Here is a 25,460-nt window from a genome sequence, read left to right as displayed (position 1 = left end):
GAAGTGATTCCAGTGCCTTTCTTAGAGACAGAGAGTAATTATTATGAGAGATTGACACATAATTATTATGATTAATTTGTTTTTCTTAAAAGCTGGACTGTGTACAAACTGCCTGCAAAATGACCACAACATGTTCTATTATTTATTTGAAATTATTATTTAAGTTCTGCAGCAAGACATTACTTCTCAGCTCCTATTTTAATTAGAAGTGAATATTTCATCTTATGAACAGGAATAAAATATGCCAGCTGATTTTTTTTTTTTGTTCCTTGATTGAATGGTTTGTACATGTAATCAGCAAAGACACTGATTTCAAATCACAATATAGCATTTGAAATCCATCTTATTATTTCATTAGCTGACTAAAATTTAATGCTGACAAAGGCATTTGGGCAGTCACGCTCAGCCTTTGCATTTAAAGGACATAGGCAATAGCAGAGTTATTTTAATGGAAGATTCACAAACAGGGTGAATGGAAAGGAGGGCTTTTGCCCTGTCTGATCCTGGTCAGAGGCCATACTCTGATCTGGCAGCACGATCCCCCAGTCCCAATTTATTCTTTGACTTTGATTCTTTTTTTAAATTATTTTCTCTTCTTTTCTTCTGTTCCTTTTCTTGGGAATATGACAACAGGGAATTCAATTTGTTGCTCTTACTGTGTGTCCTATAGCTTCTTCTGTCAGTCCCAGTCCAACAATAAACTATCTCTGAGCCTCTCACTCAGACTCTGCAGGGTCCCACAAGTGCCCATGCTCCCAAAGCCTCAGGCACTGTTTTAATGTGATTGGTTATTATCGCAGGGACCTTGGATGTGCCTGTTTCTCTTGCTTGCTTTACAGCCTTCCTCCAGTGCCATCGTGGATCGTGACCCAGTCTCTCTAAGGACAGGATTCCACAGAGCCCATTTTCTATATGACCTGAACTCCTGTGGAGAAACTATTAAAAAGAAAGAAAACCCAACCTTCAGTCTTCCCCTCTCCCTCAGGTAACTATGTAACCTTGCTGCCTTATTCACACACTCTATTAAAGACATATTTAGAACTACTATTCTTAACAGATTTATTATTTGGAACAAGTCTAGCAGATAATGAGTTGCTGCTACTCTTACATGAGACAGGAATGAGCACACTTAAAATCTAATTCCTTTACAAATTTAAAGAAATATTTGCAGATTTTAATGTTATTTGGTCAGCTCTAATCATGCTTTTTACTCTGAATTAAAAAAAAAAAAAAAAAAAAAAATTGTGCCAGATACCCTTACAGCTATCCTATTATAACACACAATGATGGAAAAATGAAAAGCACAGGAAATAGGACTGATTAAATTTCAAGTGTCATGCTTTTCATATGAAGCCTGAGACTTTATCTGAAAGAAAGAGACAGAACTCAGTAATTGTGCTGCAGCTTTCAGAACATTAACCCTCTTAGATACTTAAATTAGGAACCCGAATACATATTCAGGCAGCTAATTAATTGACTTGATTAATACCTGAACTTCTCTAGTTGCTGTTGACTTCCATGGGAATTATGGGAGACCAGTACCCTTAAAAATCAGGCCAATTTATCTAGGTCTCAGAGCATGCACTTCAGGAGCCTAATTTTGGGCATCTTCATCAGAAAATGCTGGTTCAGAATTGAAAATAAGCAACCTTCATATTAACCATAGAAGGTATTACCACCGAATGGGGCAAAGAAGTTAACAGAAATCTAGTCTCAGTATATGTTAAATATTTGTCAACAGTACAACAAACAAAACTATTAGTCAGGGTCTTTAGATCAGAGTGGAAAAATATGATGAAAATAATAAAATACACATTCATTAACCTATCTTCTCTGGAGATCTGTGCTCCTGTCTGGCATGGAGACAGCAAATGGGACAAATCACATAGACTCTTCTCTGTCCATTGATTTAGACCTACAGACATCTAAGTACTAGCTCATGGTCGTCAGTGTATGGGCATGAGATCCTGAGGACTTCAAAGGTATGAGTCAATATCTCATGTTAACATCAGACCAAGCACTCCCCTCATGGTAGGATACCAGCCCGTGGCTGGCAGGCACAGACTAGCTGGCCTAACTGGTCTTTTCCTATTTTAAATTCCAGTGTTTCTGTATGACTCTGAAGAATAGTCAGGAAAGATATCTAATATTTATCAGGCTTTAAAACACTATTGATTTAAGATAGGTTTCAGAATTCTTGCATGACAGCATACCACCCATCAGCCAGTACTATTGGTTTTATTTTTTTTTTATTATTCTAAAAGAACAAACTACTCCTCACTTCTGTTCTTAATGTTAAGGTGGTATTAAGAACACCAGCATTAGCTACCCAAGTATAAATCAATATGAACACCAATATGTCTCACTTCTGCAGAAATATAGCTCCCTCCAAATTTCTCCTTTGCCAAGTTTACCGTTGGGTTTATCTTGGGGTTTTGTTTTTGTTTTTAAATAGAGCATATCCTCACACAAGAAACCTTCTGTCTGAAGGGCTACCTTCCTGAAACCACATGGTTGCGTGCTGATGGGGTGGATTTCACATGTGCAACGTGAGTAATCGCTGCGCGTCCAGACTACGCAGCAGCCCTGCAGCCCCACAGTTGCTCTCAGAGACTCCCCTTGCTTCCCGGAATCAACGGCAGCTGCTGCAGCTGCTCTGGAGCTGAGGAACAAAATGGCCTCTGCCACCCTAACTAGTGCCTAGCTGGACCATGTTATAATTTAACAGATCACACCCACACTTTTTGATCTAAATTGAGTGTAGTTTTCAAATGATTGTTAGGAGGATCCAAATATTCCCTTGTAACTCTTGCAATATGCAATGCATTAATTGCAAATACACAGATCACAAAAATCCACTTTATTTTCCCCTTAACTGGACATAAGCCCAGAGCTGTGTTCAAGTACAGTATCACAGAAAAGATTCATTTTAAAGCTAAGCTAAGATTAGAAGCTTCTGAATGACATCTGCAGGAGGATAATGCATCGCTGATTAGCAGCAAACTAGAGCTAAGCAAATCAGAAGATAAAATAAGTGGCCCTAATCTTTATTCACATATTAAATTCAATAGAAAAGCAGAAGCAGGATTCTTTCAGATCTGAAAGAATTTAAAAAGCATTCATTTTAGCACACCTCCTTTTTTCCTGGGTGTAGCCAAATGTGACAATGCAGAAAAAAAGGGCTATCCAGCCCAGCCAAACCCAAATTACTGAAGTACTTGAGATCTCACAAGAAAATGGGCCCTTGTGATGTGAATTTTTAGACAAAATAAACCTGGAAAAGCAGGCAGAGTAAACTGGCCTTTGTAGAAAGTAGACAGCTCACTGCATATCATGATGTGTAGAGTGCTATTGCTTTGAAGAGAACAGCCCTGATTTTCCGTCCCTATAGAGCTAAGCCTGAATCCAGCACTAAATTAAAGATTCGAACCTGCAGGTTCCTCCAAAGCTGCTTTCTATTATATGAACCTCAAAAATCTCAGCTGAAGGAAACCTTTGGAAATCATCTTGTCTTGCACCTTGCTGTGCTGCAGTGGCTCTCTGGCTTAGCCAGCAGCCCAGCCTAGCTGCAGTAGCTGCTTTCATTATTTTTCGCTAGTTCCCTCCACGCTAGCAGACTTCTGCACTTCCCCAGACCTCCCAGTATGAGTGGGAAAACAGAAATTTATTCTGCCAGTGCTACTCTTTGGAGCATGCACCTTCCATCAGGTTATTCTCCCTGTGGATACCAATACAGCTTATTCTGAGTAGGAAAGTTTGTGGTTTGTATGGTTCAAGTTTTACTACTCAGGCTCATAATTTATTGTTCTTTATGCCACTGCTTGCCCAAGATCTATTAAGAGGAACCCATTTATTTTAAGAACTCTATTGGCTATTTTTCAAAAAATATCCTTGTGCACTAAGGGTATCTCTGGGCTGCAGCTAGACATGTGTGAGTGTGTGGGTTTGTGCCTACACATGATAGCCTCTACTGTATCTCCTTTGCACCTGTATTTATGGGGTAATGCTGCCAGTAATGACAACCCGTAAAATTGCAAGCTGAGTTTAAAGACTTTCCACCTACAGGTAAAGGAGGAAAGGGAAGATATGATCTAGTGAAAGACCAAGAGGACTGACAGAAGGCAGTTGCCCTTGTTTCCAGATCAGTTACCTGTGTTATTTCATCTGGTTTACTTAATGATTTCATTAAATGCTTGTATCTAGGCTAATTGTTCTGATGCGTGACCTGCACAAACAATTGATTTCTAGGAACAAGTCAATTAATTTTAATTGTGTGCTTTTGTCCTCACCACGCTCCTGATAGAAGTTCAAAGCACCTGTGATAGTCTGAACAGTCAGGAGTGTCCCCGTCTCTCTCCAGGCACAGGAGACAGGAGCCCTGAGGAGGCACAAGGGAGCAATGTTATGTGTCCTGTTCCTTTGCAGCAGGTTTCCTCGTGTAATGGAAAAGCCTGAATGTCACAAGCATACCCAAGGATTGTTTTAATCCTAGAGGTGGAAACTTCGACTGTTAAAACCCACAATGGAAAATGGAGGTGTAAATACTAGATTCTGAAAACTTTTGTCATATCCTGCTTTAATATCTGTATGTTCTGCAAACTGTCTTCTATGCTGTTTACAAAGGTATATGTATACTGCTTCTTTCCTTTATTTGATGATGATCTCATTTTTTCATGGATCTCAAAAGAAGAAAAATATTTATTGTTATTGTATTTTGATTGACAGCCTCATTTAACAGTATTTTTGGAAATATAAAATATTAGATAAATGTAGTTGCTTTCTTCCAAACACAGAAATAAAAAGCTAGAAGCAAATGAACAAAAACCTGATGATAGATAATGTCTTCTCCAAATAATTCATACGATTTATCACAGATAAGCATATTATTAATATTCCTCTTCTTTAAGCCTTAAAAACTGTCTGCAACCCTGTCTGGGAAATAAAATGAGACTACTGCTCTCCTGTCTTATCTGCTGTAAAAAAGCCTTCACTAAAAAGTGTAGCAAATAGAGTTCTTTCAGACAAGTTGTCCCTAATAGGCTTCATTCCAGGTGCCCATGAAATTTAGATGTTTTGATCACTGCTGTGGGATGAATCCTAGGATCTCCTGCCTCATACTGAGGACAAAGAGAGTGACACAGGACTCAGCTCCTTCTCTACCACAGGGACCTAAGTATATAATGGGAATCCAAAGCAGGGGTTAGGGAGGGCAAGTCACAGGATACATAAATATGACACATCTTGAAGAAGTCATGGCATGTCAATAGCTTGATTCCTTCTTCAAAAGCTTGTGAATGTGTCTCCTATATACTGCACAGGTGATTTACAAGCAGTCACTGACCTGGCAGAGTGTGTGCTTAGGCTATTGTCTTATAATTAACTTTTCTGACGTATTGTAGTGAAAGTAGTTCCTACTGTAGGTGCTTCTGCTGATGCAGAAGTCTCATGGGACACGTGCTCCATGGGGGAGCCTTGCAGATGTTGAGATTAAAGGAATGTTCTCAGAGAAGCACCTACGAGCACCTCTGACACAGCAGAATGAGGCCTAATAATGTCTGCTGGATCGAATTTGTCCAACTCACAACATGACCTGAAACAGTCTGAAAACCACTCAGATCAACTGTCACTGGAAATGAATTCACCCTTTCAGCAAAGTGTAGAAAAAAACAAGTACACATCCTGGAGTGCTTTGTCCACTGATATGAGAAAATGAGGGTCCCATGTTATCTCATATAAATTCATCAAAACTAAGATGGGTCTTGAGAAAAAAATCCTTGATTAAGAGAAGCTCTGAACTACATTACCAGTGGACCGGATGTAGTCTGAAAGATGCATCATCCTGGGTTGTACTGATAGCACAGCCAGTGACTGCGGCATGTGATTACCTCCCCACTACCACCACCCTTTACTTTGCACTCATCAGGGTGCATCTAGAATACTGCATGCAGCTTGTCAACCCCCAGTACAGAAAGACACTGATAACCTGGAGCACATTCAGCAGAGGGCCATCAAGATGATATGGAGCTCCAGTCCTTGCCCTTTGAGGACAGGCTGAAGGACTTGTGCTTGTTCAGCCTGGAGAAGAGATGGCTGTGGGGGAACCTTACAACAGCCCCTCATTACCTACATGTTGGTTATCAAGAAGAAAGAGACAGGTTCTTCATGGTGAAGCACGGTGGGAGGATAAGAGACAATGGGCATAAATCAAAACAAGAGAGGTTCAGTCTGGATACGAGGCAAAACTTTTTCACATTTAAGTAGTGAAATGGGTTGCCCAGAGATGCTGTGCCACCTTCATCCTTGGAGGTTTTCAAGGCCCCAGTGAATAAAGCCCTGAGCAATGTGGTTCAAACTCATAGCTTACCCTGCTTTTAGCAGGAGGTTGGACCACAGTCTTCCTGAGCTACCTTCCAGACTGAGTGATTTTGTGATTCTGTGACTCTGGCTGCACTCAGACTGATTGTCTGGAGTCCTCTTGGACTGAGACAGGAATTAGCAGATAAAGCAATCCTTACAGCATGACCAAGGTATGAGTAAGCATCCTACAGGGAACTTGGACTGTGACCTCCTTTGGAACAAAAAAAATCTGCATTTCTTGTTCTTGTCCACCACAAATATGTTGACTAACAAATAATCCTTATCCTCAAAGATCAATTGAATCAATGAATGAATCATGAATTGCCCACTTTGTTCCCCTTTGCTCTGTTGAAAAATGTCTGTGCTGATTGCCTGCCAATGATGTATTTTGTTGTCCCAGCAGATGAACTGCTGTGAGTATAATCTGATGGTTGCATCAGTTCCGTAACCAATTTCATAACTGTCTCTTGTGGTGCAGAGGAGTACTCATCCCACCTGGTTTACATAAACTACAGCCATTGTATTATCTGCCAGGAGGTGAATAAGGCATTCTGTAAAAGAGCAGTTAGACCTCCGTACAAGTGTTTGCACTGCATTGGGTTCTACACCACTTCTGTGTGAGTGTGACTTGCATTTAATTCTGGCCTATGTGGGCTCACCAAGTCCAACAGAGAAATATTTGTCACTGTAGTTTTGTGGGTTGAAAACCACTACCTTTAGGACTATTTCTGTCAGATTAGGGAGGAGAAAACATCCTACACAGCTGTTGGAAGGGTATCTGAACTCTGTTGCCTGACATACAAGGTCTATCACCTAATCTTGCTGTCAGCGTACAATCTCCATACAATCTCCAAAATGAGGAAAAGGCTGAGTTGTCTGGTGAACTGAGACAAGTTGTGACTGTTGCTTGGGGCAGTGCCTAAGGTTGTGGGGTAAGGGAACTTAGTGTCAGGTCCATCCTGAGTTAGGTAGCTTCTTAGTGTTTCAAATTCAGGAACAGTTTTTTTTTCTATTAGTGTTAAAACGGTCTGCTCTGTTCTGACTTTTCATCTGAAGGGCATGAAGAATGGTGTGAAGTTCTGAACCTCACGATGAGTCAGGGCTCCATGCAGAGTTGCGGGACATGCTTTGTTTCCTAAAGAACGTAGCTACTACCTGAAAAACATTGAAACTACCTTAGTGGCATGGACAGTTTAAGAAGAACTTGGTACTGCAAGTGGTTTTTGCCTGCTAGATATCAAGGAAACTACAGGAGAATGGTCATATAGAAATACCTCTTTTCTACTGTGGTGAGTTTATCTTGGCTGGCTGGCAGGTGCCCGCCAAGCCACTCTCTCACTCCCCCTCCTCAGCAGGACAGGGGAGAGAAAATAAAATTAAAAACTCATGGGTTAAATTAAAGGCAGTTTAATAAAGAAAAGCAAAGGCCATGCATGGAAGCAAAGGAGAACAAAAAGATTTATTCTCTACCTCCATCAGCAGGTGATGGCCAGCCACTTCCTGGGAAGCAGGGCCTCAGTATGTAGTGGTTGCTTCAGAAGACGAATGCCTTAATAATGAATGCCCCAACTCCTCCTCCTTTCTCTTAGCTTTTATTGCTGAGCACGACATCATATGGTAGGGAAACTTTGGTCAGTTTGGGTCAGCTGTCCTGGCTACGTCCCCTCCCAACCTCTTGCCCACTCCCAGCCTACTGGCCTTTGAGGGGAGGGTGGGCGGTTGGAGAGACAGCCTCAGTGCTGTGTGAGCACTGCTCAGCAGTGGCCAAAACACTGGTGTGTTATCAACACCTTTCTAGTTACAAATACAAAGCACAGCACTATGAGGGCTGCGAGGGAAAAATTAACGCCATCCCAGCCAGATCCAATACATCTACATACAAGAAAATGTCTAGACTTGAATCCTATTGTGTTGAGGAAGAATATCTCCTATAGCATAGAGAGAAAGAGGGGGAGAGAGAGAGGGAGAGGGAGAAGGAGAGAGGCATTCCCTTATGAGAGCCATTTGGGTACAACATTAGCAAAGAAGGAGTCAAAACCAGTTCCCACTCATTTGGCTGCCACCCAAGTGGGAAAAGTAAGTTGTTTAATTTTTGCAAGAAGGGGTGATCCAAAAGACCAGTCATTGCAAATCTCTCGATGATTGTCTTCTCTTCCCAAAAATTTGCGCTAGTACCATATAGTCCTAGTACATCCAGATGAGCTATTCTGAAAATGGGGCCAATTGTTAGGCATCCCACAGACTTCACAGAGTAGAACACGCTTGGACTTTCCTCCTTCCAGTAGTGCTTAGACCAGATAGACTTTTATTCCCCAAAATTAGGCGTGTACATTCAGAGCTCAGTGTAAGATGAGAATTCCTGAAGGACATCAGTCTTCTCAGGGACTGAATGTGGGAATTCAAGCAGTAATTCCTGTCATCAGAGAAGGGGGATTTCTAGGAACTGGCTTTCCCTTGCTTCGTAGAGAGTCTGCAATCCCAAGCTAGTGCTGACTCAACAGTAACAGGGTGTGAGAAATTGCAAATGCAGCAGCTGTAATTGCTTGAAGAGAAGTCCTTGCATATCCATGAATGCTAAAAATTGAACTTCAAATTCCAGTGGCAATTCTGAATAAATCACTCAGTAAAGTGATTAGGTTGTATATGAGCAAATTATACTGGGCAGGCAGTAATTGAAGATTCTCAAATACAAACTTTGTAATTAATCTCCTTTTCAAAATGGATAGGTCCAAGTATTCTAATCTTTTTTAATAAGGTAGTCAGAGAACAACACTGCCTTTTCTTTTTTTGTTTCTGGCTGCTCCTAGGCAACCCACTGCTGGGTAAATACAAATACACTATGGTCCCTTACATATCACAAGTATTTTTGTCCTTGGTTTTCTTTTTCATTAGATAATTTCCTGAGATGTTAACTCTCCAGATATGGAAGATGAACTTGAGCAGTCTACTGCCTTTGAATCAATTTCTGTCTATGAAAAAGTGTGCTTTGTTTTCAGTAAGGGCTACCAGTGCACTTCTGGAATACAGAACAGATCAGGACCCAGAGATAGTCACAACACATGCTAATAATGTGCATGGACTCCTGGGACTACAGGTGACTCAGCTTTTTCCATAATGCAGGACCTTGTTACAAGAATATGGATGGTATACTGTCAAGTAAGAGTGAAAGCTTTTAGATATAATGCAGTTAAGGCGCTTAATACCAGTATTGAATACTGATAATTTTCCTGGGGTGATGCAGTAGTAGCAGCAGTACTTAAATTTGTAGTACCACAAAGAAGTCAGAACTTCATCTATTGGCACTTTTAATGGATTTCAAATATTAGTGCTTATTATTTATTGAGCAGCCTGGATTCTGCCCTACAAATTTGTGCATGGAGATACTTCGTGAAGGAGCGAAGAGGTAATTCAGACTCCTTTTTTTACAGAGAGTTTGTGAAAAGGCCTGTCTCCAAGCCTGTGAGAGGTAAAGAAGGCAGTTTCTTGGCACTGTCATACTAGACCTCCTTGGAGAGAAAGGCTCCACCAGCAAGCTTTGAAGCTGCTAGTATTTGAAGTGACATTCTTAACCCTGCAGAAAAGTCGAAAAGATATGTGTGCAGAAAGCTCTGGTAGTGCCAGACAGTCACCAGTCAGCTCTGTACAGTTAAAGAAAAATAAATGCAATATTTTATTGCACCCAGACTTGCTGGGGACATGTAGGTCTCTTGATTCTGTAGGTATGCCATTACTGGGAATAGATACCTTGTGGTACTTCCCTTTGGTGATTTGGGACATTTATGAACTTCTTAGTTGTGTGAGATAAGCCTGAGGGTTATCAGTGGTTCACCAACGAATTTAAGAGCTGATTGCTTGTCAGCAAAGCCTAAAAGGTATCGCACACTTTGAGGCTTCATGCAAAAAGTTACAGCTTTTTAGAGGGAAAGATGTTTGAGTGCCTGAATTGTGACTATTAACTGCCAGAGTCTACTAACGTAGACAAATGTTTTTGTGTTTCACTAGTATTATTGGAACGTAGTGGTTCCTGTCTCTGATACCTGACACCTTGAGAAGCACAGAACACCAGGGCATGCAAGTAAAGGTGCCTCTGCAGCATCCTCTCCAATGTCCAGTGGCTGCAACCCTGGGATGTCCTGAGCCAGTTTTGGGTGGTGTTTTGTTTTTTATTTCCATAAAACAGTCCTGATTGATTGGTTTTCTTCCATGAATTTGTTTAACTGCTTTTTGGCTCGAGTACAATTTGAGTCTACAGCAACCACTGTCTGAAAACTCATCTACACAGTCTGTGCAGAAGTACCCCATCCTGGCTGTTTTGAACTCGCCACCTGGTATTTGCCTTTGATGCAGCAGATGAAGAATGACTATGCTGGTTCAGACTAAAGTTTTTAGTTTCATAACCAAACAGAGGCTGGATAACAAGCTACCCATGTTTAGAACAGCTGCTGAGATTTCCTCAGAAGTGAGACCTTTTTATAGAGTATCAGCATGAAATTTATTTACGTGAATGGAATGACCAAAACAATGCAATTTTAAGCTTCTTTTCTTAAGAAAGAAGGCTATGCATTTGCACTGGTAATCCATCATTCAGCCTCCCCTTAGTAATTTCTGCCCTTGTTGGCCTATATTAACTCCTTTGTCTGAGTTGAAGCAGTCTCAAAACCACTTAAATATATACACCATAAATCAACATTTTGGTAGAGTCCAAAGTTAATGACCCCTTTGAGGAAAAACTATCAGTATAACCTCAACATTTATTTAGCCCATCTGGCTTGCCATTAGCCCCTCAGCACCCCGATGGGCAAGCCTGTCTGCCAGTCAGCACATCAGGCCAGTGTTGAGTCAGTGACAGTATTTGGTGATATGTCTTAGCTGTTAATAGAAGAACTGGGGGGAAACAAAAGGTAATGTGGAAGGTGTTGTTAAGAAGCGTTACTGATGGAGAAGGAAAGAACTAGAAACACTATGGGCATTCAGCTCAGGGAGCACATGAAGACCAACTGAGATTACTGCTATGGGATAAAGGGGGTGGAGACATAAAGAACAGGACACAAATCCATGGGAAGCCAGTCTTCATTAGTTTTGTTTCTAATGGAATAACTCCCTTACTATCAGAATATACCTTTTTGACTAGAAATGAAATATTTACAAATGACAAAAAAATACTTGCAAAAATTATTTGGCAAGTATTTTACAGGAAAGTGATCACCTCTCACTCAATTTACTAATAAATTTAATCTTACTGAAACATTTTAGTTTATTTTCTCAGCTTCTGCCATGGAAGAGAAAACCTGTCTGCACAGAAACACTTCTCTTGCTATGAGGTGAGAGTTACTTCTATCTGTAGGACAACGTGTTTTTTATGAGTGCTACATGGTGGAAACAAACTATAAATGCTTTAATGGGTGAAGAAAAGAAAGGGTGAAGCAGATAACTGGCCAATTTTAAGACTCATCAGTTTTTCCTTAAAATTTGTATTCTGCCATCATATTTTCTATGAATTTCCTGATTATTCAGCTGATCAGAAAAGCTGGCTTTGAGAAAAAAAGTTTAAATTTGTTTCTATTTTCGTTAAAATTTAATGGTTACTTATTTTTTACAAGTCATATTACAAACTTGGACACTATTGTCAGCCTCAGCATAGCCCTAAAACACAAAAAGGGAACAAGTCACTCTATAACAGAGCAGAACTAAACTGAGAGGATGCTGTGCGACCAGTGCCAGATATACTCTTGCGAGAGCTGGGATTTATATCTGTACAATTTGGGGTTGGGACTTTTCACTGGTGATTTATACATTTAAAAAAAACAAAACAAAACAAAACAAACCAAAACAAAATAAAACAAAACAAAACACCACACAAAATAAACCCTAAAGACAGATTTTTGTCAGACAACAGATTCAAACAGGAAAATAGTTGACAGTTTACCAGTGCAGTTCTTCTGGAAGTTGGGATTCTCTAGCGGGTGCCCTGGGATGCGGCACTGAAATCTGTGCTGCCAGAACTCAGGAAACCAGGGGTTGCGGGTGTTCGTGTCCAGACGCAGCTTCAGATAGTAGTCATCAAATGACAAGACCTCTGGAGACTGCAGTTTGATAGTGATGCCTCCGTTTGCCTCAGGTTCGTAACCTTCAATGACTTCATCTCTGTCTGCCCAACCGTCACTGAAAAGAGGCAAGAAAACACTTATTACACAAAGACAGGAAGCTTGTTTTGAAAAAGCAACCAGCCAAAGGCAGGCCAGCACCCTTGGGAGCAAGTGATTAAGGGGGAATCTAAAGGTACGTCTAAAATTCAGGCAGAGAGGGAAAGAAGAAAGCACAGTGATGGAGACTTGTAATGAGCAGTCTGACTGATTTCATGCAGAGTCCTCATTAACTCATCTGGAATGATGAGGATTTATCGTTGTCCCTCTGGAAAGGATTTTTGGGCATAGCTTCTGGTATGATGTCTTTATGACTGAAGAGATTCTGCCTTATTTAGGCTGTCCTGTAAGGGGAGGAAACTGAAAGAATTAATATCAATGGAAAGGAAACTGAGCCAAGATCCTGGGTGTTTTGCAGAAGAGATCTCAGCATGCATGGATCTTACTGCTAGAAGAGTAATTCAAATCAAACATAAAGTGAGAAATGCATTGTGTTGGAAGAGAATGGAATAAGAATACTTGATAAAGTTGACCAAACTAAAAAGAAAACCACATGCTATTCTTGCACTGCATGGGATTAGTAATAACATGCTTTTTTTTTTTTCCTTTTTTTTTTTTTTAAACAAACAATGGCTTTCTATTTTACTTCTCTGTTTATTCATGTAAGAGATACTTTTAAAAACCTGAAGATAAAACTCTTTCCTGACAACATTATTTCATGGAAAGCCTATTTTAACAGGTTTGAACAAAGTCCATTGGGCTTAGCATCTGAATTTTAGTTTAGTTCTTTTAACAAGAAGTCCATTGATTTAGTGTCATTCTCCAGTTCTTATTAGGGTCCCCTAAGAACAGTGCTATTATGGTCTAATTTAAGTGCAAATATAAGTCAGCCATTGCTTAATTTTAATATGCTGGGCATGTCATGAGCGAAATAGATTGTTCTGGCACCTCAGACATAGCTCTATCCACTCAGAATCAAATCAGTGGCACTGCTGCCATGAAAAGCAGACAGATGAAGCACTTCCAGCAGCAAAGAGATCAAGAGGAAAAATGCAATTGACCACTAAGAGAGAAGTCTCTGTTTCACCCAAAACAGGCTTGCATCCTGAACTCCAGACGGACTGAAAGAAGGTCCTTGTTAGGAGCCTCTTACACACAGCCTTGAGAAGAGCGGCAGGGTGCAGACCATACCAGCTGAGGGCATTTATGAGACACTCAGCATAGATGTGCCTGGGACTCCACAATGGAAAACAGACAAGGTTTGAAGTAGCAAGCTCTGTCACAGTCCTAGGCAAACAGGTGTAAAGTGACTATGCATTGGGCACGTGTGAGTCTTTGGTCCCCAGACATCAGACTGAACAGCTGCATGGTTTAGCTGACACTCACGTTAACTGCTGCATCTGTGCCATAGGCACCTGGAAAAAAATGGCAGGTCTCCATGGAAATACAGGAAAGTCCATGTACTGAATGCTTTCCATATGGGACACATGATCCCAGCCTCTATTACAGGAAGTTATTTAAGTCATGGGACATCTGACAGCTCACTGACTGATTGATCAACAGACTCCTTTCAACCTGGGCCCGGGGACCCACAAAGCTATACTTTAAGATGGCACTACATGGCACCTTCGAGCCAGGATTTCTTCTTTGTTTCCCCCTTTGCCAAAGCCTTGCAGTAGAACTGCCCAAAATTTCTGAGCTTACAAACCACTGACCAATATCTTCATATAGCCAAGCAGCATGAGATACACCTGTATGCATGTTGCATCTCACATGTGGTATGAGAGTGGAGAGCAGGGGGAGGTGCAGGGAGTAGGTCACAGGAGGGAGACAGCCATGGCTGAAGAGTCCTGCTGGGGAATAGAGGTGGGCATGATGCGGTATCCCAAAGTGACTCTCTCTGCCAGGCTCAGCCCAGCATCATCAGCTGGGTCACTTCTTCCCACAGCCAGGGATGCAGGTTACTCGGGTCCTGCCCTTGTACCAATATAGCCTGAATGATAAGCACGTGGCACAGCCTTGGCCTGACAGCTGCTCTTGAATTGCTACAGGAGTGCACAGCGTTCAAAAGCCACAATTTGTCCATCCCTGCTCCCTGCCCCACTAGACTGCCTCGTGTTTTGGAGATGGAAAGAAGCCACAGCTCATCCTCTCTGAATCTCCCCACTCCTCACTTGTCCATGTGATGAGGCCAACGAGTAAAATGTACCGTGCACCCTGACTGCTTCACAATGGACCACAGTCTAGATAACCCTACAAAGGTAAAACCTGGAGAATGAACTTTCTGGATTTCGCTTAATTCAAGCCAGAGAAAAAGACACAATATTTATTTCTTCTTATGTGGGGGAAAAACAAGCAAGAGGTCACTCTTACAGCATAAGTAATTGAGTCCTAATTGCATGATTACTTCATTATTTGTCACAATGTTTATGGCTTGCAAACTGTAGACTCAAGCAGAAACATTAGTGAGTCAAAAAGATCAAGTAAATCGGGCCATTTTTTATAAGACTTTCTAGAAAGGAGGTAGTTTCTCTACTGCTTGGATTCCTACCAGCCAAACATTAGAGTGATTTATTTCCTCTCCCCTGTAAGTTTGGCTTGGAAAATTGCCACATTCACTCTGAAGGCAAAGCAGAGCAATTCTGCAAAGGCAATAGAAAGTGTATTTCAAGTTCTCTGAGGGCAGCTGATGGAAAAGTTCCCCTAGATTGGAACACAGATTGTCACCTAATGTTTCCTTGTCTCTTTCTGGCCCCAAATGTTTTTTGTTCTCTCTTCAACTTCCTCAAATTGTTAAATCTGTCTGATAAGTTTTGTGTGCAGTGAAATGTGAAGAAAAGGCACTGGAATCAGAGAAAAAAGTTCATACGTGTTGAAGTTCTTATGGGAGCTTTGCTCTACTTTCAGTAAAGTCAAGGAAGCAAAAAGGAGTCCTCTGGTCTCTTAGGGGACCCCTGCCATGCTGGTGGCTACAGGCTGGCTGTGCCGAAAGGTGCCCTAAGGGGGCCATGCAGCCCTACCAGCAGCCACGGGAGGATTCTCAGAGACCTAAGATCCTGTTATAATCTCTGCTTGTATTTCTTTTCACTGTGAAGAAAGAAAGAAAGAAAGAAAGAAAGAAAGAAAGAAAGAAAGAAAGAAAGAAAGAAAGAAAGAAAGAAAGAAAGAAAGAAAGAAAGAAAGAAAGAAAGAAAGAAAGAAAGAAAGAAAGAAAGAAAGAAAGAAAGAAAGAAAGAAAGAAAGAAAGAAAGAAAGAAAGAAAGAAAGGAAGGAAGGAAGGAAGGAAGGAAGGAAGGAAGGAAGGAAGGAAGGAAGGAGGGAAGGAAGGAAGGAAGGAAGGAAGGAAGGAAGGAAGGAAGGAAGGAAGGAAGGAAGGAAGGGAAAGAAGGATTGTCTGGGAACTGTGCATCTTTAGTGCTGTATAAATAAATGGCTAGTGTTCCAGAAGACAATGATAAAAAAACTGACATTTCTAATGCTGGGCAACGGCACGATACTGATGTCCAGATGACAGTGTGCATGTCAGTGACAGAATCACAAGACCAATAGCTGATTCAACAGAAAAAAGAAATCTCATTAAAAAAAGGCAGCGCGTACTATTCTTTGATTGTCAGAATTGAGTCCTTTCCACCTACTTTTCTTCTTTTATCCTGCTAAGTAGCAAGCAGCACCACAGGTAGCACTTTTTGCAAAACTATCTTTATGTGTGCCTTTACTGTCGGTTTCAGGAGGTGGCCCAATATCCATCACCCAAACTGCCTTCCCTGATGAGTGTCCATTGTAGGTTTTGTGTGACTTTCTGGCCTTGAAACGTGCCAGGTATCTTGTGCAATAGTTGATCTGAAGCTCTGTGAGGGGGTTGAAAGTGTGAAGACAGAAACAGTGAGGGAGGGACAAATCTGTGGGCGTCAAACCAGCAACCACTCTGTTTGTTCTTAGGAGAGAAAGAACCAACTGCTTTTGTTACAGTTTTGTGGTGTTTATCACAATCGAAACGGTCACTGATATTCTGCAAGCTACTCTCTGTCCAAGTCCCAGTCTGGTGGCTGACATTCATGATGCCAAATCCAAATTTCAGCATTCAGTCACAAACAAAAATCAAGCAGAAAGGGAAAAAGCCCAGAGCTACCCCACCTAGCTTCAGAAGTCCTATTTCCCATTATCACAGACTGAGTTTGAAGAAACAAAGCTATTTTTTTCTTAACCAGTTTACTATTCTGCTAATGTGTGACAATGGACATTTCTGAATTGTGGCTTCAGCATCTTAGCCTGTCTGTATTTTCCGAACTGCAGACACATATATTCCTGTGACTGAAATACCAGGAGAAATGTAATGGATTTCCAATTTCCTCTCCTCTTCCAAACATGAACACTGTCAGCTGCTTTTCACAAGGGCTGATGAGACAACCAGCAATCAGGCTTTCTATTTTCATCTCCTCAGGACTTAACTCTTAAGCTATGCAGCAGCAGCTCTGCTCTGCTTCCCCGCACAGCACTCAGAGCATTCCTATTCCAGATGCTTTTTCCAAATAAGCAAACACACAAAAAGAAAACATGCTGTTTTATGAAGACTACTTGCCCTGTGATTATTGTAGGAGGTAGCATCCTTTCACAGGTAAACAAAATGACACACATTTGTCAGTTGTGGACACTGACGGGCAATTTGATCCCTGAATCCTTATAAGGCTTGATCTGATGGACCAAAGCTGTAGAAGGCAACTGATTTAGACTCCTCTGTCTGGAGGGCTGCATCACTGGCAGCTTTGTCAACTCCCTTTGCATTAGCTAAGGTAATGTTTTCTTAAGAAGTGTGCATTCATGATAAATTTTTTTTTATGCTCTATTGGCCAAGTCATAAAATATATAAAAGAATTTAAGAGCAAAAAGCCCTTTATAAATGCTAAATGAATTCTTTTTGCAATAATCCTTCTGCCTACGGCAGATATTCTTGTCATTATAAAACCAAATAAATCAATCATATTCAAATAAATTCCATCTCTTTTTTGGACAGGTTCTGTTCATGTGCTAGTGGATATTTTTATTCACTTTGAAAACAATGTTACGTGTAGCTATAACTATGTAAATTGGAAACATTAGTTTCAAACTTTCAACCTTCACAGAGGTTCCCTGCAGATATCCCACTCAGGTAGGGCAGCAGGGCCCCAGGTGACCATAAATGCCACACAAAAGCATCAGAGTCTGTATTCTTGCCTTTCTCTTTCCACAAAACTAAAGCCCATGTCAATACACTTTCCTTGTCACATTGATATACATTCCCGCAGAGCATGTTTCTGAATGCCTTCTTACCATTGCTCTCAAGGCTGCCAGCTGGCCTGCTGTTATGTTAAACTTCTAATAGATTTAAATATGAGGACAGCACCACTCAAAGAATTCAGCATTCAATAATGTGCCATGCCATTTTGTTACATATGTCAATATCTTTATTTTTAAGGACGATTATTATATGCTGGATTATATAAATAAAAGACTGGACATTTGGCTTGGAAAGTGCTTTTTGCAAAACCATCTTTCTGTGTGGTGGTCAGACACTGCTTATTTAGAGGCATTTCAAAACACTACAAACCCCTAAATAGTGATAACTGGAGTTAAATAATTTGTTATTTGGTTTTGATAAATGCCAGTGCTCTGGATTTCCAGAGCCAGTCAGACCTGGAAGCCTGCAAATTCAATTTTCTCTTTTTGTAAAAGTCTTTTCTGACAGCACCCCACTGGAAAATCCAGCATGGATTCTCCTGCCTGCATGCAGGAGTTGTACGACTGAGACGGCCTCCTGCCTGCTCTTCTGGCAGAACGGATGGAAACTCAGAGCTCAGCATAAGGCCAACCCAGAAAGTACCAGTGTGGCAGGCAGAATAATTTCATGGGCAGCTCCACCAAAGAGATCGGTGTTGCTACTTGATACGAGCACAGGTGGCAGAATCAGGCCCGGAGTAATTTGCAAACAGTACTGTAGCTGGCTGCTTAGCTGCCCTCTTCTGGGAGTAGACTTTTAAAAAAATTCTTTATTTCACCAGCCTGATGTACTGGAAAGAAAATATACAATTAGCTTATTGTGAAGGAGGATGGACCTATTCTCTGGCAATAAGGAACTCTACCAAAGATATTCAGTGTCTGTGTAACACATGCCTCAAACAGAAGATGCCATGTAAGGAAAATTGAAACTGTCCAATATTCACAAGTCAGCAACTGGCAAAGTGACTTTCCTCCTTAGGCTTATCAGTCAATCCCAGTGGTCACCAATGTCAGCCGAAAGGTGCTGATCGTTATTGTTAATGAGCATTATTTCAAACGTGAGAAAAAAAGACCATTTTTGCACTCATTCATACTGCTAATTCATCAGTACTACATACCTGCATTGAAAGGTGGGAGAGCTTTCCTCAGTTGCCAAACCACGAACCCTTAAAAAGCATAGTTTTACTTTTACATGTGTGACAAGTCCTGGCAATATTAGGAGATTAGTCCCATGGCTACAGATAAGCCTGTATCTCACTGCTGGCAAGACTAGGCTGAAAGGCCGTATACTGTCATGCTATAACCTGAGGCTTGCTGAGCACTGACTGACCGACCTCCTTAAAACCAGAAGAATCAAATTCACCAAATCTTGTCAGCTGAAAGAAAAAAAAGAGGGTTTCTAGGCCAGTAGTTTTGCTCCTGTAGGCATAGATGGAGGTAGGCAGGAGTCATCACCTTTCCAAGCCGCCTGTCTTTTGCAGCAGGCATCACAAGGTACTGTGAGATTTGTACCCATTCCCTTTCCCCACAAACTGCACTTGGCTCAAATGTACCTTGAATTCCAGCCTTTAGATTTCTCCTAGTTGTTGACCTTCATAGGTCAGTCCTGACTCAAATCAGCTGAAAGCATCATGGGAATATCAGCTCTGCAAACTGGAAGCAGGAGGAGAAAACCACTGAAGGGAGGGCAATGAAAAATAAGAAGGAGAGAGAAGATTGCTGCCTTGACAATCTCCCCCCCCACACAAGAGAAGATAGAAGAGGAGCATTTGGTGCCAGACTGTGCAGTTACTGATTTTAGACTCATAACTCACACAGTGCTACTATGCCACTGTGGGTTGTAATCCTGCCATGGACTACAGATTGAAGAGCATGTCAAACCTGGTCAGGACTTGGGCTGGACATCTCTAGAGACCACCAGCATGACTCACAAAGAGACTGGTATGATTTATCAGTCAACCCTGCTCCCTTTGAGACAGCTACATGTACCCACCATGGTTTGAACTCTAATGTCCTACAGGAGGTGCTATTTTCTGAGAGAAATTGGAAGATGAAGTTTAAAAATAATTCCCAAGGCCACTTTCTGCAAGCGCTTTGTCATATTTCTTCGTAAATTTTCTGTTCTTGCCAGGTTCTGTTTCATAACATTGTGTACACAATTTTTCACTTCTCATCCATGATTACTGAAGGCGCACAGTCACAGTAGCACATTAGTTCTCATATTTTATGCAAGCAAAAATTGTTCGTAAGGGTTTCCAATTTTTATTTACTGAATCAGTGGATTTTTTTGAATGAGTGACACTCTGTTAAGAACCTAAGTTGATAAATGATAGGCCATTATGTTTCAAATGATTATCATTCACTTTTGTGTGAATTTTCAGAGTTTTTGCACCGTTCATTTAAAAAAATGTAGATTATAACCTTGTGGACCATGACGGATTGTATTTTGCAAATATGTGTTTAGGAAGGTTTTAATTATCATATGCGGTGCATATATTTGCATGCAATTTACATAATGTAATTTAACTGCCTATCATGCAGGCGTTATCTTGAGGAGTCTTTACTGTGAAGATTCTTGACATGGTTGGCATGTGCAGCTTTTTGTAAATGTAGTTGCTGCTTTCACGCAGAAAAGGTTTTACCGTTCTCAAGGGTGCACAATGGTGCATATCTTGGAAAATCAGCAACCATACATATATTCTCTAAGGCAATAGCTGATTTTTCAAAAAGTGTACACATGCATTCACCCCAGACTGTCAAGAGGATTGAATCCTTGCTCTGCATATTTGAAATTCACAACATGAGGCATCATGAAAGTGCAATATCTTTTCCAAATGAAAGCACGTTTGTAGGGAGGAGGAGAGTATACAATTTTAAACAAACGCACACAAATAGGAAGCCTTAATCTTAGCATTGTGCCTCATATAAGGTGCTCCTGGGCTCTAATATGTGCAGCCAAATCCAAGATTTTTAACATCTTATTAATACACCCAAATCTGAAAATAGAAAGTTTATCTTTGCTTCGCTGTACCAGATCCTGGGGATTTTTGTTTACCCCCTTGCTGCTGCTGTGCTGCAAATTATGTGCAAGAAGACTCCACTGAACAATGAATATGGGTAGTAAGAGGTAGTTCCTGCCACGGAGAGCTCAACTGTAGTCCCTTTTCAGGGAGGATAGTTAGAAAGAAATAGTCTTGTTAAGACTTCCATCCTGTCTGAAAGTCTTAGAGACTGAGGTCTTTTCTGTGCAAACGTGCAAAGGCATAAAGGGGAATAGAGTGCTTCCTATCTCTGCTTCAGCCAACTACAAACTACTCAAGTCTCAGGGCCAGATCTGAAGAACTGGAAAGAGAGACACCATATGGAGGGGAAACAGGCTAGAAATACACAGCCAGGTACAGGTATACATACAGGAAAGAGAACAGCTAGAGACACGGCCCTCTCCGCGCCATGCCACTCCAGCAGAGCTTGCTGGATGCTTGGATGTGAATTTGTTGCGATTCCTAAAAGATTAATTCATAGATGTCTCCCTTAACCACAAGTAGAAAAAGGAGAAGCACATTTCCTTTCTTCTCTCCTTGCTTTGTTTGTTGAGGTGCTAAGAAACAGGGAAATAGAGAAACATCTTAGAAACACAGTTCCATCTCCGTTTTCACACAAACTGTGCTGAGCTCAAAAATACCTTGAATTTCAGCCTTTAGATTTCTCCAAGATGTTGACTTTCATAGGATAGACCAGAATTTTCTTTCACTAGTTTATATTCTTATGCGATTCCCTCAAGCCGTCCCTTACTGTAACCATCTCGTATAATAATGCTTAAGAGAAATATACACAGAGTTTACAGGCCTTTTTTCAACGGAAATCAAATTTCAAATATGCAGATCTAAAGAGGACATCCTACATCTTGCATCAGGTTGCTATTACTGGTTTGCATATATCCTATTTCCATACCTGTACAAGGTTTCTGGAATGCTATTTCCACACTCATGCTTGAAAACTGAACCTTTACACACATATTTATGCAGGAATTCTCATTGCTTTGATAGTCCTTCAATGAAACCATGTCTGCAGAGGAACTGGTAGCCGTAGATAAGAGGATGCTATCCATTCTATACCAAAGCATACTAACATGGGCTTCAAAATATCAGATTGAATAAAATAGAAGACAAAAGGTGAAATATGATGAAACCCATGATAAAATCACAAAACTTGTGAAGCTATTAGTCAAAGTTAACGTGTATTAGAAGAATATTTCCATAAACAGCTGTTTCTGTTTCTACCAAAGCTATTTTAAATTTGATGATATCTGACATTCTTTCTTTTTCACTTTCTGTGGATATTTGAAAATTCAGATTACTGTGAATGCTTATGAATAAGATATTTTCCACTCAAATATTCATAAATTGTTCATTTGAAATTATATATTGATATGGAAAATACCCAGTTCATACTATGCTAGTGAGCTGCCTAGGCACCTAAACCTTTCCAGGGAGAGAATCAAGTAATACTTCAAGGTTTTCATAGAATAAAGAAAGTAAAATCATTAGACTTCAGTAACATACTAACACAGCATTGCATTGTGTCTGAAATGAACAGCTCATGAACCACTTGCAAACCAAGAAACCAATGAATAATTTGAATAAAGAATTCACCTGAAAATTAAGCAATCTTTTCACAAACGGTTACTCAACATTAAAATAGGTGTAATGCGTTGAATATTTTTTTAATAATCCACTTTGTTCAGGCAATACTATTATACTTGACCCAAAGCAACTGTTACAGAGCACTTTAAAAATATATAAAAGTATTATTGATTTACTCTTCTACACTTATTGCTGTCTTAAAGTCATAAATGTTTATTCATGTAGTTACACAGATATGAAATATGAAATCTAAGTACTATCATCTGCCTGTCTAAACCAAACTTAGTTCAACATCGCTCAGCTAACCTCTAAGCTTTAAAAGCATCTACCTTACCAAGCAGAGCTACAGTAGGACAGTAGCAGCCTTTTAGGCATTTAGGTGTCCGGTATCCAATCCGTATTAAATCAAAATGTGCCCAGAACATAACTGGAAAGGAGGAGGTATCTTGCTCAGAGGAACCACTGAAATGCTCCATCTTCTTTAAAAGCTACTTATTAAAGACTAGATTGTAAGTTTATTATTCAGATTGTTCAAGTGTTACTCCTTCTAGGTATCACGCTGGCATCACTGAGAGAGCTAGGATGGCGGAAGATGCTCACTGATGTAAGGAAAAGGTCCACACAAGCTCCTGCTAGTGTGCAGGAGCTGAACGGTATTACACTGCACCTCACAGTAACCTCATTTTGTGGCATCCAGGGCATGGAATAGCCGTAGCGAGAGGCATACTTAAATACAGAGTTTGCATACAGCAATACCAGCCTACCGGCCTGACTATCTAGGAATTAGAAATAGCACCTGTTGAATCTTTTTTTCCTATTAAAAAATTGATTAATATGCAGACTTAGGCAAGTGTTTGAGAGAACAACATAAGTGAAGATTTTTCTAAAAGTGATAGGTTTCATTGTAAGTGATGCTAATCAGAAAGGTATGTTGAAGATATTATGAAAAAAGGGTAAAACCCACTAATCTGTTATAAACATTACTAAAAATTGTGAAGTGCACAGATGTACATTTAGAAAAAGACTAGAGTGATTTGCCAAAATCTTGCTCAGACTACATGTATTATAAGTACTTGAAACATGCTTAAAATCGCAGGAGTAAAATACTTCCATATACTTTTTATATGGTCAAGTCAACAGATAACTAAGTAAATGTACATTGAGTAAAATACTGACATTTCATTAGACTAAATAAGAATACAAGAATGCAGCAAAGTCACAACTGAGGCAGCCTCCATTCTTCAAAACGTCTAAATTACCAAATCACCAAATTAATGCACAATATAATCAGATTAATTTCAAAATGGATGAACCAAAGAATTATTCTTTGTTAATTCTGTACTGGAGATTGAGGGGGCAGCTATTTTCCTTCTAGATCCCAAGTTGTACTTGAATTGGAAGACTTCTTCCAGGCAATAGGTATGGATATCTTTTCTGATAGCAGATGTTTTCCTGATGGAAACTCCTCTTAATTCTCATCTTTCCCAAGAAAGGATGAGGGCTTTGCTTCTGATGTACAGGCTATGCTTTTGCCCTTTATTTATGCAGTCATGGAATAATTTAGGTTGGAAGGGCCTCCTGGAGATCTTACAGCTCAGCAAGCTATATGGTCCATGCAATCTCCCTTCAAGTAATATTTGGCTCATTCCTGTCATTGTCTTTGGGTCATTAGAGAAAGTACCAGTCATGTAACTAGGGAGACAACAAATCTGCTACTATAACTTAAGCTTTATGCTTTTATTTAGGAAGCCAAAACTTCTTTTATATTTTATTAATCTATTGACCCCAGAACAATCAAAGTGTTCCTAGGATCAAATTTTATTAATTAGTGATGACGTCACAACTTACTAATGGAAAACTGAAGTAAGCTTTTTTAAAATAGAACCTGATTTTGTCTGGCTTTTGCACAAGGGCATAATCAGGAAAGAGTGTGTAAGCAGCCTTTCCTCTTACATGACACAGTGAGAGAGAAATATTTTTCCTTTTCCATTCATGAATCCAGCCAGAGAAGAGGAATGTGTATGGACTCACATAAAATAGATAACTGTTACTTTGCTTCATGCAGTAGCAGGAGATATGCAAAGAAAAACTGAAAGGCACTGTGCAGAAATTTCACTTGAGTAAAATTGCTGTGTTTATGGGCAAGGAAAAGCAGAAGAGTAAAAGCCAAATAGCATCAACTAAAGCCCACTGTCAGGGTGCTGCATGGGCCAGCTGCTCCCTGAGGGCTGGGGAGCCGGGAGCCGAGGGAGAGCCCAGGACAGGGCAGGACAGAGCCTGGCCAGCCAGGGCTCAGTCTGACTGTGCCTGAGCCAGGAGAGCTGGGGACACCCAGAGGTCGTGGCCAGGTTCAGCCAAAAGTTGAGGTCACTGGGGAGAGCATCTGACGGCATTAATCGAAGAGCTGACTGATGCCACAGCAGAAGTGTCCCTTCTGTTTTCAGCTTTTTTCAGTGATTTTTACAATCTCTTAAATTGAAGCAGGAAACATTGCTTTCTTAATGTTTCTGTTCTGCAAATAAAATTGCCATAGTCATCACAGGCATGCAACACGTGCAGACAAAAGAGAGAATGACCCTCATGACAACAAACTGGACCAATTGCCATTTCCTGATGGCAAGAAAGAAAAGGAAATTCAAAGCCATGGAGAAGATGACAATTCCCCAGTGTTGTTATTTCCTTTTACTTTATGGCTGAATGCTGCATGAAAGGTTAAGAATCCATCTCAAAGAAACTAAATCTAGTCTACCTCTATCAACAAAATCTGAAAGCAAATTTTTAAATCCATGTTTATACATGAGAACCAGATAAAATAGTTATTTCTGGAGAAGCACTGAAAACAAAAAATACTTTCTTGTATTCATCCACTGAAAAACCAACAAAACCAATAGACCCCAAGGTAGAGTCACATGCACGTTTAAAAGCAAACAAACAAAACAGAACAGTGGAAAAAATAAAGGAAAATAGCTTTTTCAATAAAAATGTAAGAACAGCATCTGAATCTTTGAATAGTTTGGATACAAGGACTGTTGCTCACAAAAAGATAGAAGAGATGAAGGAAGAA

At 40.4% G+C, this 25,460-nt stretch overlaps 1 protein-coding gene across 2 annotated transcripts in view; it reads right to left on the bottom strand.

The window, feature by feature from the left end:
- Positions 1 to 25,460, bottom strand: part of GRM1 (glutamate metabotropic receptor 1) — a gene marked incomplete at both ends in the record, with an annotated part of 188,481 nt that overhangs the window by 55,360 nt on the left and 107,661 nt on the right. For both annotated transcript variants that reach the window (XM_082305575.1, XM_082305576.1), the window contains one exon: positions 12,284 to 12,519. In XM_082305575.1, coding sequence (XP_082161701.1) covers positions 12,284 to 12,519 — 236 coding nt within the window. The remainder of the gene's footprint in view (positions 1 to 12,283; positions 12,520 to 25,460) is intronic.

The sequence above is a fragment of the Platalea leucorodia genome (genome assembly GCF_965183815.1).
Source record: "Platalea leucorodia genome assembly, chromosome: 3".
In the NCBI taxonomy this organism is placed as follows: Eukaryota; Metazoa; Chordata; class Aves; order Pelecaniformes; family Threskiornithidae; genus Platalea; species Platalea leucorodia.
Note: the sequence above shows the minus strand (reverse complement) of the source record. Positions and strands in the feature narration are given on the sequence as shown.